Source organism: Anabas testudineus, chromosome 16, assembly GCF_900324465.2.
Source record: "Anabas testudineus chromosome 16, fAnaTes1.2, whole genome shotgun sequence".
Lineage (NCBI taxonomy): Eukaryota > Metazoa > Chordata > Actinopteri > Anabantiformes > Anabantidae > Anabas > Anabas testudineus.
Genome location: NC_046625.1, coordinates 18260127 through 18270453, shown reverse-complemented (window position 1 = coordinate 18270453; position 10327 = coordinate 18260127). Strand labels below are relative to the sequence as shown.

General features: G+C 43.5%; 1 protein-coding gene across 2 annotated transcripts in view; it reads right to left on the bottom strand.

Moving 5' to 3' along the window:
- Positions 1 to 2688: 2688 nt before the first annotated feature.
- The window catches only part of znf407 (zinc finger protein 407), a 132966-nt gene continuing 125327 nt past the window's right edge, over positions 2689 to 10327 (bottom strand). For both annotated transcript variants that reach the window (XM_026372094.1, XM_026372093.1), the window contains exon 10: positions 2689 to 4261. In XM_026372094.1, the coding sequence (XP_026227879.1) occupies positions 3387 to 4261 (875 nt within the window). In that variant the 3' untranslated portion in view covers positions 2689 to 3386. The remainder of the gene's footprint in view (positions 4262 to 10327) is intronic.

Here is a 10327-nt window from a genome sequence, read left to right as displayed (position 1 = left end):
GGGGTTTAATAGAATTGTACCTGGTGCCCCGAGGACACGCACACACACACAAACAGAGCGTATCAGCCGGCATGCTAATACTGCCAAAGGGAAACCAAAACTAATAGCAGAGACATTAAGAAAATGATCCTCGGGCTGATATGTTTTCTATAGATGGCGACTAAACCGAATTGCCATATTTATCATACTCAGCGAAATGGAGAGCGAGAGAGCAAAAGAGACCCCCGTCCTGTCCCTCTCTGTTGTCCCCAGGAGAGTGATGAGTGTTGCCCCCGGGAGAGGGTGCAAGTTAGTGGTTCTACGTATGAGAGTGTGCATTTATGTGTACACTGTGCACCTACACACTCCAACTCCAATCCAGCCAACGGTGTGTTAGCATCACAAGCATGTACTGTTTAAAAAGCAAAACAAAGACACTGCATTACAGGTAAATACTGCTGGAGTATGTTTATTTGAGGGTTTGCTGATGAACTTAAACCTGCAGCAGCCACAACTTGCTGTCAGTGGACCAAGTTAACACAACACTGACAATTCACGTTTTAAGATGATGCTGTTGGTAAAGAGCTGCCTCTTTACATGCAGTATAATTACTGTATAATTAGGCTACTTGATGAATGTAAGACCAGGTCTCTCTCATCACCAGCGAGTCAACTAGTTGCTAACTTTATCTGTCTGGTGGTTGATGATGTGCAGGTTGTGTAACCTGCGTCTGTGTTGTTTGTTTTTTTTTTCACATACATGACAATGGCTAACGCACAGCACTGCCTCATGTGTTTTCAGCACTTTATTTCATCGACTGCGTCCAGCTGTACAGTAAATAGCATAACAATACCATCAAAGTCTTTTTTTCAATAGTTACATATTAAACAACACTTTTATCTTCCACCCTCGCTCCCACTTCTTTGCCCTCATCTCTCTATGCATGCCTCTTCTCCTCCTCCACCCCTGCCCTTTTCCGGCTCTCCAATTAAGCTTCAGCGGCAGGTTTCCATCAGCCGTCTGGTCGTCTGCAGCAGGACTCTCCGGAGCAGAGGCCTGTCAGGAAATGAACTCATCACTGGGTGACAGCTGCTAATTTCTCCCTCTTCCATGTCACACGAGTGGCCTGCTGCAGTTAATAATGAGCCATCCAGCTCTGATTAGGGAGACACACGGGGAGGGTGGGGATGCTCACAATACAGAACACAATCACTCAGCCAGACGTGTAGAATGATGTACAGGCATGAGCGCAGGCAGACATTCCTATTCAGAAGACAAACACTGGCAACACCCCGACTGGGGACGTTAACGGAGACCATCAAAACAGCTCAATCAAAACCTCTTCTAAGGAAGTATTAATAAGATTTCAGTGCGATATCTGTTTAATGAAGTAAACCAGTCACTTCTGTTTAAACTTATATGCAGTTGGTGAAAGTAGTGTTACCAACTTGGGGTCACGAGATTATTAAGGAGACAGAAATGTAAAAGGTCTAAATACATTTACATTTCTCATACATTCATCATTTTCAGGCCTTTAACAAATTATTCAAATAATCTGAAAACTCTAAACTACACTATACGAAACTAGACGAGAAAGGCTGGCAAGAGCTAATTTAAACAATACATTTCTTATGTTGTTCGTTGAAAAATGCTAATAAATTCAGGTTACATTAAATATCCTAAATATTTAACCCCCTCCCACCACACACACACACACCCTGTATAGTTTGATATGAACCCTGAATAACATATGGTTATTTAGCGAATTCAAAACAGATCTAAATCCTATAACTAAATGTTTTTGTCGCATGTTTTTTTTATCGCTCTGTGGGTGTTAACAAACTTTGGTTCGCGCTCGTCCCTGCAGGTACGTACAGATGCTCACACAGAGAACGTGACCTCTGTTTAATGTGCCTGTCTTCGCCAAATGGGGGTGTTGGGGGGGAGGAGGGGGTGAAGGTATGAAAAGACTGTGTAAGTTTATAAATGCAACATGAGGCTGGGAGCAGGAGACAAAGACAGGCTGAAAGGCAGACAGGTGCTATGTGAAATTACAGGCTCCCTTCTCTCTGTGTGGTTGTGAATTTCACTGCTCTTTCACTTCTCTCTAGCCTCACCTCTCTCAACATCCATCTGTAATCCTCTCATTTTTCCTGCCCACTCCTCCACCACTTTCTCTCTCAGCCCACCTTCTCCCTCTGCGTGCGCTACGTATGTGTGTGTGTGTGTGTTAAAGGGATGATCTTTTGATGCCCTCAGTGTGTATGAGTGCTTTCTCTCCCTACTTTCAGCAGTTGGCCATTGTGTTTGCAGCCGTCATACTGCTCTCCCACTCACTCCATCAGAAACCAGGCCTGTGTAGGGGCCTAAATGAATATTGATTCTCCCTCCAGTGCTGAATACTGCTGGGGAAAAAAAAAAAAAAGATGAGTGTGTTGTACGCAATGAACAGAATGGGCCTGATGGGGGGAGAGAAGAGAGGATGACGATTAGGATGATGGTGATCATGATGACGATAATGATAATGGTGATGATAATGACTGTGTTAGTGATCAGAAAGCATGATGGGAACCATCAGTTGATGCATGTATGTGCATGTTGCCTGTATGATGGCGGTTTGCTGTACGTAAAATTGCACCACTGATGATAAAATGTGTGCTTGACATGGCAATTAACAGGAGCTACTATAAAAAAAAAGTCTGACCACCATTCTTTAAAAAATTTGGCTCAATCTTTATTGTCACAAACAAAATTGCATTCGTGTTTTAAGAGTCTGATGAGCTCTAAGGCTGATGAAAACTACAAGGAACTCTGTTTTGTTACACATAAAAGATCCACAAGATTTGTCGCAGAATTTTCCAGTTCAAAGTACTAGTTCATAAGTGATGATATAACAATAATTACGAAGGACAGAATATAAAGAAGAAAAAAAAAGAGAGAACAATCAATCATAGGACACAGAAAATTCTATATCACAGCAAAACAAAAGGTGAAAATACACAAACAAACCTCTACTGAACAAAATAGATATTTGTCTTTATAATGAGCTATTTCATTTTATGTACTTATAAAAAATATCTCAGGAGGAAATATTTTCATTTCCTTGAGTTGCATGTCATTAGTCAAGTTGTTAATATATATATATATATATATATATAGTTCTGGTGGTTGTGAGGATTGCAGAATCACTTAGCACCAAAATCTCTTTGAATCACTAAATGAATAAATGAAGTTTAACCTGAGTTTAGCAAAGCTCAAGAAGATAGTAAGACAACAAAAAAAAAGGGTCAATAAGGCTGAAATTAAAGAGGACATGGGATGAGGAAGCCCCAGTAAACATTTGGCCTAATGCTGAATGACGTAAATGAAATCACAAATGCACGTCTATTACTCCATTTGCATCTCTTCTACCCTTCTAGTACTATATTATGAGAAGCTCCATCCAGATAGACCACCATCTCTTCTCCAGCTTGTTCCTCTACCTGCTGCACCTCCCCACCACCTGCACCTCCATACACACCTTCCTCCACCTGTAAGGTGCAGTTGTCCAGCTCCGTCACGATGTAGTGGGTCCCTTCATCGTTGACAATGACCTGGGTCAAACCTTCCTTCATCATCTGGGACGCGGCGAGCTGCAGCACCTCTTGCATCTCCTCCTGTGCCGTTTCCTGAATGACCTGCACCTCCTCCTGCTCCTGTTTCACATCTGACTGCCCTTCACTCTGCAAAGCCTCGGCCGTCTCAGAGGTCAGGACCTCGTGAACGACGGCTGTCTCTCCTTGCATTTCCTCCTGATGGCCCATTTCACTGACAGCGCTGAGCAGAGCGTCCAGAGCAGTGGATGACTCCGAAACAATGTGACTTTGTCCCGCACCTGCAACTGCCACCCCTCCTCGAGCCACAGCTCGCAGCTCCTCCCTGGCTTCCCCCGACTCTAGCACCACATACTGGGTGCTGCCTCCAGCCAGGTGAGCCCCGGCGGATGCTACTTCCCTGCCTGAGGCGATAACTTGTCCGTCTTCAGTGATGTGCAACACCTCAGCCACCTGGCCGGCCATGGCCAGTGTCTGAAGGGTGGCAGCAGCTGACTCCTCCAGGGCCTGGTCGATGGCCACCTCCCCGTCGCTATAGCCCTGGATGATGATGACCTGCTGGACTTGCTCTTCTTGCCCGGATGCCTCTGATGAGCCCTTCCTCGGCACAGGAGAACCAACACACTCTGCTTCCACAAATGTAGCCCCCTGGCCCTTCAGACGACACTCAAAAGACTTGGACACAATACCTGGGGAACACAGACACTTAATGTTACATTTCAAATGTTTGACGTTTTGCTGATAACTAAGCACATAAATTAAGCATCTGAAATGTTTCTGTGGTCAGAGCACGTGTTATAGCAGTGAAGTACACAGACAGAGGACCAGAGAAGCTAAAATGAGAGTTGGACAGTATAAAAGGGAAATAATTTAGTGGCAAGATGTTCAGAATCACATCCAAAAGTACTAAAATAGGCATGGCAATTACTGCGCATACAGTACCACACACTGCTGTTCATATTCATCCTCTCTTATTTTCTACTTGCTATGCATCCATCACTGTAAGGAATAAAAGGGAAAAGCTAAGTTGATATAAAAGGTGATGTAACACTTCACATATTTGTGTCACTTAATGCATGAAAGGAGACAGAATATGGAGATATTAGGCTGGCGGAAGAGTGCAGTGAGATACGGCTGGTGCTAATTGAGCCACACTGTGCCCTCTCAGATCACGGGTTGCCATGGCGTTTCCAAGGTGATAGGAACAGTGTTAGAAATGCCATTGTTTAAACAGCGCCTGGCTCAGACACTTGTAGGCTAATCTATGCAGAAAAATGGGAATTTGAGACAGTGAAGAGGGGACTCTGTTCACACCTTAGCTTCTAGGCAGAGATGAACTTACTGTAAAAAAAAAAAAACAACAACAACAACAACAACAAAAAAAAAAACTTACAACACACATTACAAATACAGTATTATTGTCATGGGAAGAGCATAATGACCCTAATTTCACCAGAAGGTTTGCAGATTTGGCCACTCTTCAAAGACTTCCTGAAACCTCGACTTTGTCTTTTGTTTTTGCTAGAACGCTTTTGCTGGGAACGTTAACATTTTGGAGCTACAAGGTTTACGTCCAAGGGCAGATCTCATGCTACATACAGGAACAAACTCATCCATCATTAATATTCCTATCTCCCCCTGACATTTAATGTCCTGCACTCACAAGGTTGACAGTGTGATCAGAAAGTCAGAGTTGTGCTGCAAACAGTCTCTGACCCAAATGCGCCCCGTCCTCCTCCAGTGTAAACAGGCCCAGAGAAGTGGTAGCTTTAACTCTCAGTCCCACTGGACAAGTAAGAGACCACGGGTCTGTTAATCCAACAATACACTCGTGAAATTAGCTAGTGATGTGTTTTATAGGCATGTACCTGAAGAAAACACTAACAGATGTTTCTAACATCTGAGAAAAATATTGGGACAGATTTGTACAGGCGGGTGTCAAGAAATACACCTCATCTTAGTGGCTGCAAACAAAGATCAAAGCATCAGGTTTTGAGTGAAAGAGCTAAATGCAGCTTAAGGTAATTAGTAAACCAACCAAAATACAGTGTTTTCTGACCTTTTAGAACTAGGCATGAATCTGTGCATGACACGTCCCGTCTGTTCAAGGCGTTAAAGAAAAAGTCTGCTTTTAGTTTAATTGGTCAAGAGCAGCAGAAGATTATGTCTCTGTGGCTCAAATGTATAAATCTGTCCTCTGCTCGTGTTCACACGTTAGAATACAGTATGATAAATCATCAGAAAGTGGCATTATCTGGAAAGTGAGAAGATTAGAACTTGTTGCGGCTCCGAGTTTGGACAGTGAGTTATTTAATGACATCTACACACACAGACACCCACACCTGTCTACACCTGCCAGGTTTATTTTAAGGAGTGGATAAAAAGGAAAGAACATTGGACAAAAGGCTGCCATTTCACCAGTTTTTCTTTTTTCACTGGTTTGATTTGTAGCAAACAGAGCAAAGGTTAACCAATGCTTTCTACTGTTGAATCTCAAAGGATTTAATGAATGGTAGAGAAATTAGAAATCTACAAACTAGGGAGGGTGCCGTCTTTTGAGCAGAGACGGACAGAGTGATTTCTGAAGAGAACGTTTTCACTCTCACTTCTTGTGTTTTCAACTCTGAAATAATTTTTCTTTTGGCCAATAGAGAGAAACTTTAGCTCTGCCTGCTGTATGTGTCTCTCTGCCTGACTCGTCCCTCACATTACTGCTCTCTATTTATCTACTGTACATCTCTACTTTGCTTTATACATAGCCACAACATTAAAACCACTGACAGGTGAAGTGAATAACATTGATTATCTTGTCACAATGGCACCTCTTAGGGGTGGAATATATTAGGCAGCAAGTGAATAGTCAGTTCTTGAAGTTGATGTACTGGAAGCAAGAAAAGTAGGCAAAGCTTAGAGATCTGAGCGACTTGGACAAGAACCAAAACATAATGGCTACACGATTGGGTCAGAGCACCTCCAAGGTACTGAGTAGGTGGTGTGTAGTGGGCAGTCCGTATCAAAGAAGAGAAGAGAAACGCATCAGGCCCAGTCACACAGAAGAGCCACTATAGTACAAACTGTCAAACTGTGACTGACAGCTGTCAGAACACACTGTGCCTCTCAATTTGCTGTGTATGGGGCATGTAGCCGCAGATGGTTGTTTGTTTAAAGGCAAAATCACTACGTTGCTGCACTACACATGCAACAAGTCAGTGTAGTAAATATCAATTCAGACTCTATTTGTATCTCAAGTGACAAGCACAGTAGTTAGTGTGTGGAGGGAGTCAGCACTGTCGAAGACAGCCAGAGGAGGTTGGCATTTTGAACAGCAGAGGTTACCTATTTACACAGAGCTACGGGGCCTATGATAACTGCCTACGCCGAAAGGCTGCGAGCTGAGAGGTCGGATCGAGAGGACAATAACTCAGTGGCTGTGCAGATTGTGCTGTATTACCATAAAAGCTGTTTAGAAATGTGTGTGTCTGTGTGTGTGTTTCAAAGAGAGAGAAGGCATATTAGTGTGTGAACTCTTGAGTGTGCGTGAATGTCCAGCTTGGCAAAGCTTGGTTTTGCCAGTTAGTGCCAAATATGTGCTAATGAATGTTCTGTGAATTCACATGTTGTACGTATGTGTCAGTATGTGGGTGGAACGTGAAGGTCAGGCTTCTCCAGCATACAATGTGTGCATGTATGTGGGTATATCTGCGAGTCTCTGCGTGTGTTTGCTTAAGTGTGTCTGTCAGATTGTGTATAGTGCTGTGTGGGTTATAGGGCTATGCGTTGCTAGTGTGTGTCACATTAGCCACGGGGTGCTGTCGGCGGGCCCCAGCGGCGGCCTGCTGAGGTTTATGGAGTGTCACTCAGTCGCCGCGGCCGTGAATCAAGTTAATGTTGCAGATCCCATCTCTTCAGTTGTCCTGTGCTCCCGGTGGAAGAACAACATTTGAACAGCGTGATTTGGCCCCGGCAAGAGGCTGATGCCTGTTTAATATGTGTTTTGAGTGTTCTGACTGACTGATTCCTTTAACAGGAAGTAGGAATGAGGATGAGCCTGAGCGAGAGAGGCAGGCTGCTTTATTGGCTGTGATCTGAAACAAGATGGAGGCTCCCTGAGAGGAATAAAACACCGGGAAGAAGAAAAGGCTGCAGAGACAGGCGCTGATGTCATTTTGATTTCCCAATGACAGACGTGTCTGAAGAAACGTGCTGTAAAAAGTGAATCAGTGACTAATAGCAAACTGACTGCATGTGTGAACTTACTGAATGGTAATTCTCTTCACAACAGACTTAAAGTACACTGCATAGTTATGTGTTTGCAATTAGGCAAAGGGCAAAATCTTGTAGTTGGATTCTGCATTTTGAAGTAAATCAAATGCAAACTTAGCTGAAGCATAGCTCTTCTTTGAAATTACATTTGGCTTTTGGCTTGAGTTACATTTGGTACAAATACTATTAAGAAAAGTCTAACTAATAAATGTATGTCATTATTACTGGCTTGTGCTGCTAAGAAATTTGAAATTGGTATAATCCCCATGTGCTTATTCTATTTCAGCTCTTTGTTCTCACAGTCTTTTAAAATGTTTCTCATAAAAATAAAAATATAAAAATCCACAGGAGGACCTGTCTTCACTGTATGGGGAGATAGCAGTGATCTATTCTCAAAATGGGATCACCCCTAATGAATGAAATGCTTCTGAAATTAAGCTGAAGCTAATTTTGCCAGGGACTCCTTTGGAACCCCTTTAAGGACCCTTCGGTGATCCCTGGACCGCAGTTCGCTAACCGTTTTGTGTGTAGCGCCAGGTCAACGCTTCCTGCTTAGTGTATGGTACAGACGCAATTATTGATGAGCGGATCAATGGACTGGACGATGGCGGGGGCCCGGGGCCTCTAAGTGGCATTACTTCAGCTCAGAGAGGCCGCCTGGGGAGCGGTCAGACAGCACTTACCAGCAGTTAGAGAAATTAACCTTAACACTGAGACTCCAGCACACACACAATCAATTACACTCGCTGTAACACAGGTCAGCTCGATGCAAATATAAGCTCACGTGCGCACGTACATGTAATCAGGCCTCCAGCACACACGCCAGACTTGTTATACTTGTGAGAACAATGTGCTGGTTGTTTTTGTCCTTTAATGCTTCGTTCAAACCTAAATGTAACCCTAAGCTTTTTCTAAATGTCCAGCATAAGGAACCCCTAATTGGTTCATAGTAAAGACAGAGTACGCACACACTCTGAATGACAAAGACAATACACTGAATAGACACTGGAGCAAGCAAAGTCAATTATACTGTATCAAACCATAACACAAGAGAAGAGAACAAAACATGCTAACCAAGTGGATCACAAGGTCAATGATGGGACCATGAAAAAGCCAGCGCTGCCACAGCACAAAACCCTTTACAATCCCTTTACCACACGATTACCTTCAATTATAGATATGAAGCCAGTGGCTTAAAAAGAGCATGATGGAGACCCCTAACCCTGACACACATACGTACGGCTGTTATTTGTGTGTGTGTTGGGGGTGGGGGTGGCGGGTGGCTACAAACGAGGTGGTGTATGTCACTTTTGCAGGCTTTTGAAGGTGACACTGCTAAGTAGATAAAGTGTCAGTTCCGAGTGTATCCAGGTCACCGGGGAAGGCCTGCATATCAGAGTGCGACGTGTGTCTGTGTGTGTGTGTATTTTAATGTATATAAAGGTGTCTGTACAATCCAATGCAATCCAGCTCTGCCATGAATCCCACTTGGTTTCTAATGCTTTGGCTCCCTCATTTGTTTTAAATAGGATGGCCAAAACATTAAAAACACCTCTTAATAAAACACCTCCATCACCCACTATGATCTCAAATATAAACATATATTGCTATTATCACCTTCTGACAGTTTCGACATAGCCTATGAAATTTGATCTTGTAAAAGGAGCGTGTACGTTTTTTTGTGTGTTTGTATATTCTCCGGCTGAGCCGTGTACATGATGACCTTACCTGCCTCTCTCTCCACCCCCCTTGAGGCTTCAGGCAAAGCTGCATGTGTTTCCTGTGCGCGTATGTGTGCGCGTGTGTCCGTGCAAGTGCGTGCGCACAAACTAGTGGGTCAGCTGAGGTCCGGCTGGTGATGGCTCTACTTTGTCTGGTTGGGACAGCCGCTACTGTCACCTTTACAAACGCCATGAATCAACGCCAGGGAGGACAGACTGGCTGACCAAAAAACAACCAATTATACAGCAGCCAGATTGACACTGGGTGGACAGGGCAGGGAGAGAGATGGAGACTTACTGAACACACCCCAAGGACGAATAAACAGGAGAGAATGAGGGCACAGACTGACACGCTACCTTCTGGACTCTAACACCTATACGATGGTCCTGAAGGGAAATATTAATCCATCAGTGACTTTAGCTGGAAGCTAAAGGTGAACATCTTTTACATAGTTTCCTAAACTGCCACGTGAATGAATGTTTTTATTCCCTATAGTGCAGTGTTTAGTGAAGCATATTTAAAGGTCTGTCATAGCATAAATCACTAGCACACAGGATGTTGTATGTTTTTGAGTGATGTGTTTCGGGGTTCCTGTGAACACAGGGTTTCTTTTTACAGTTAATAGTCACATAGCTTTCTTTATTTTGAGTCTCAAACAATTCAGCAAAGTGTAGAATGTGACAGGAAAGCTATAAGGCTCAGAAACAGCCCACAGTGTGTTTTTCCTGCATTTATTCCTGCATGTAGCTTTATTGTGTACTAAGTGTAAT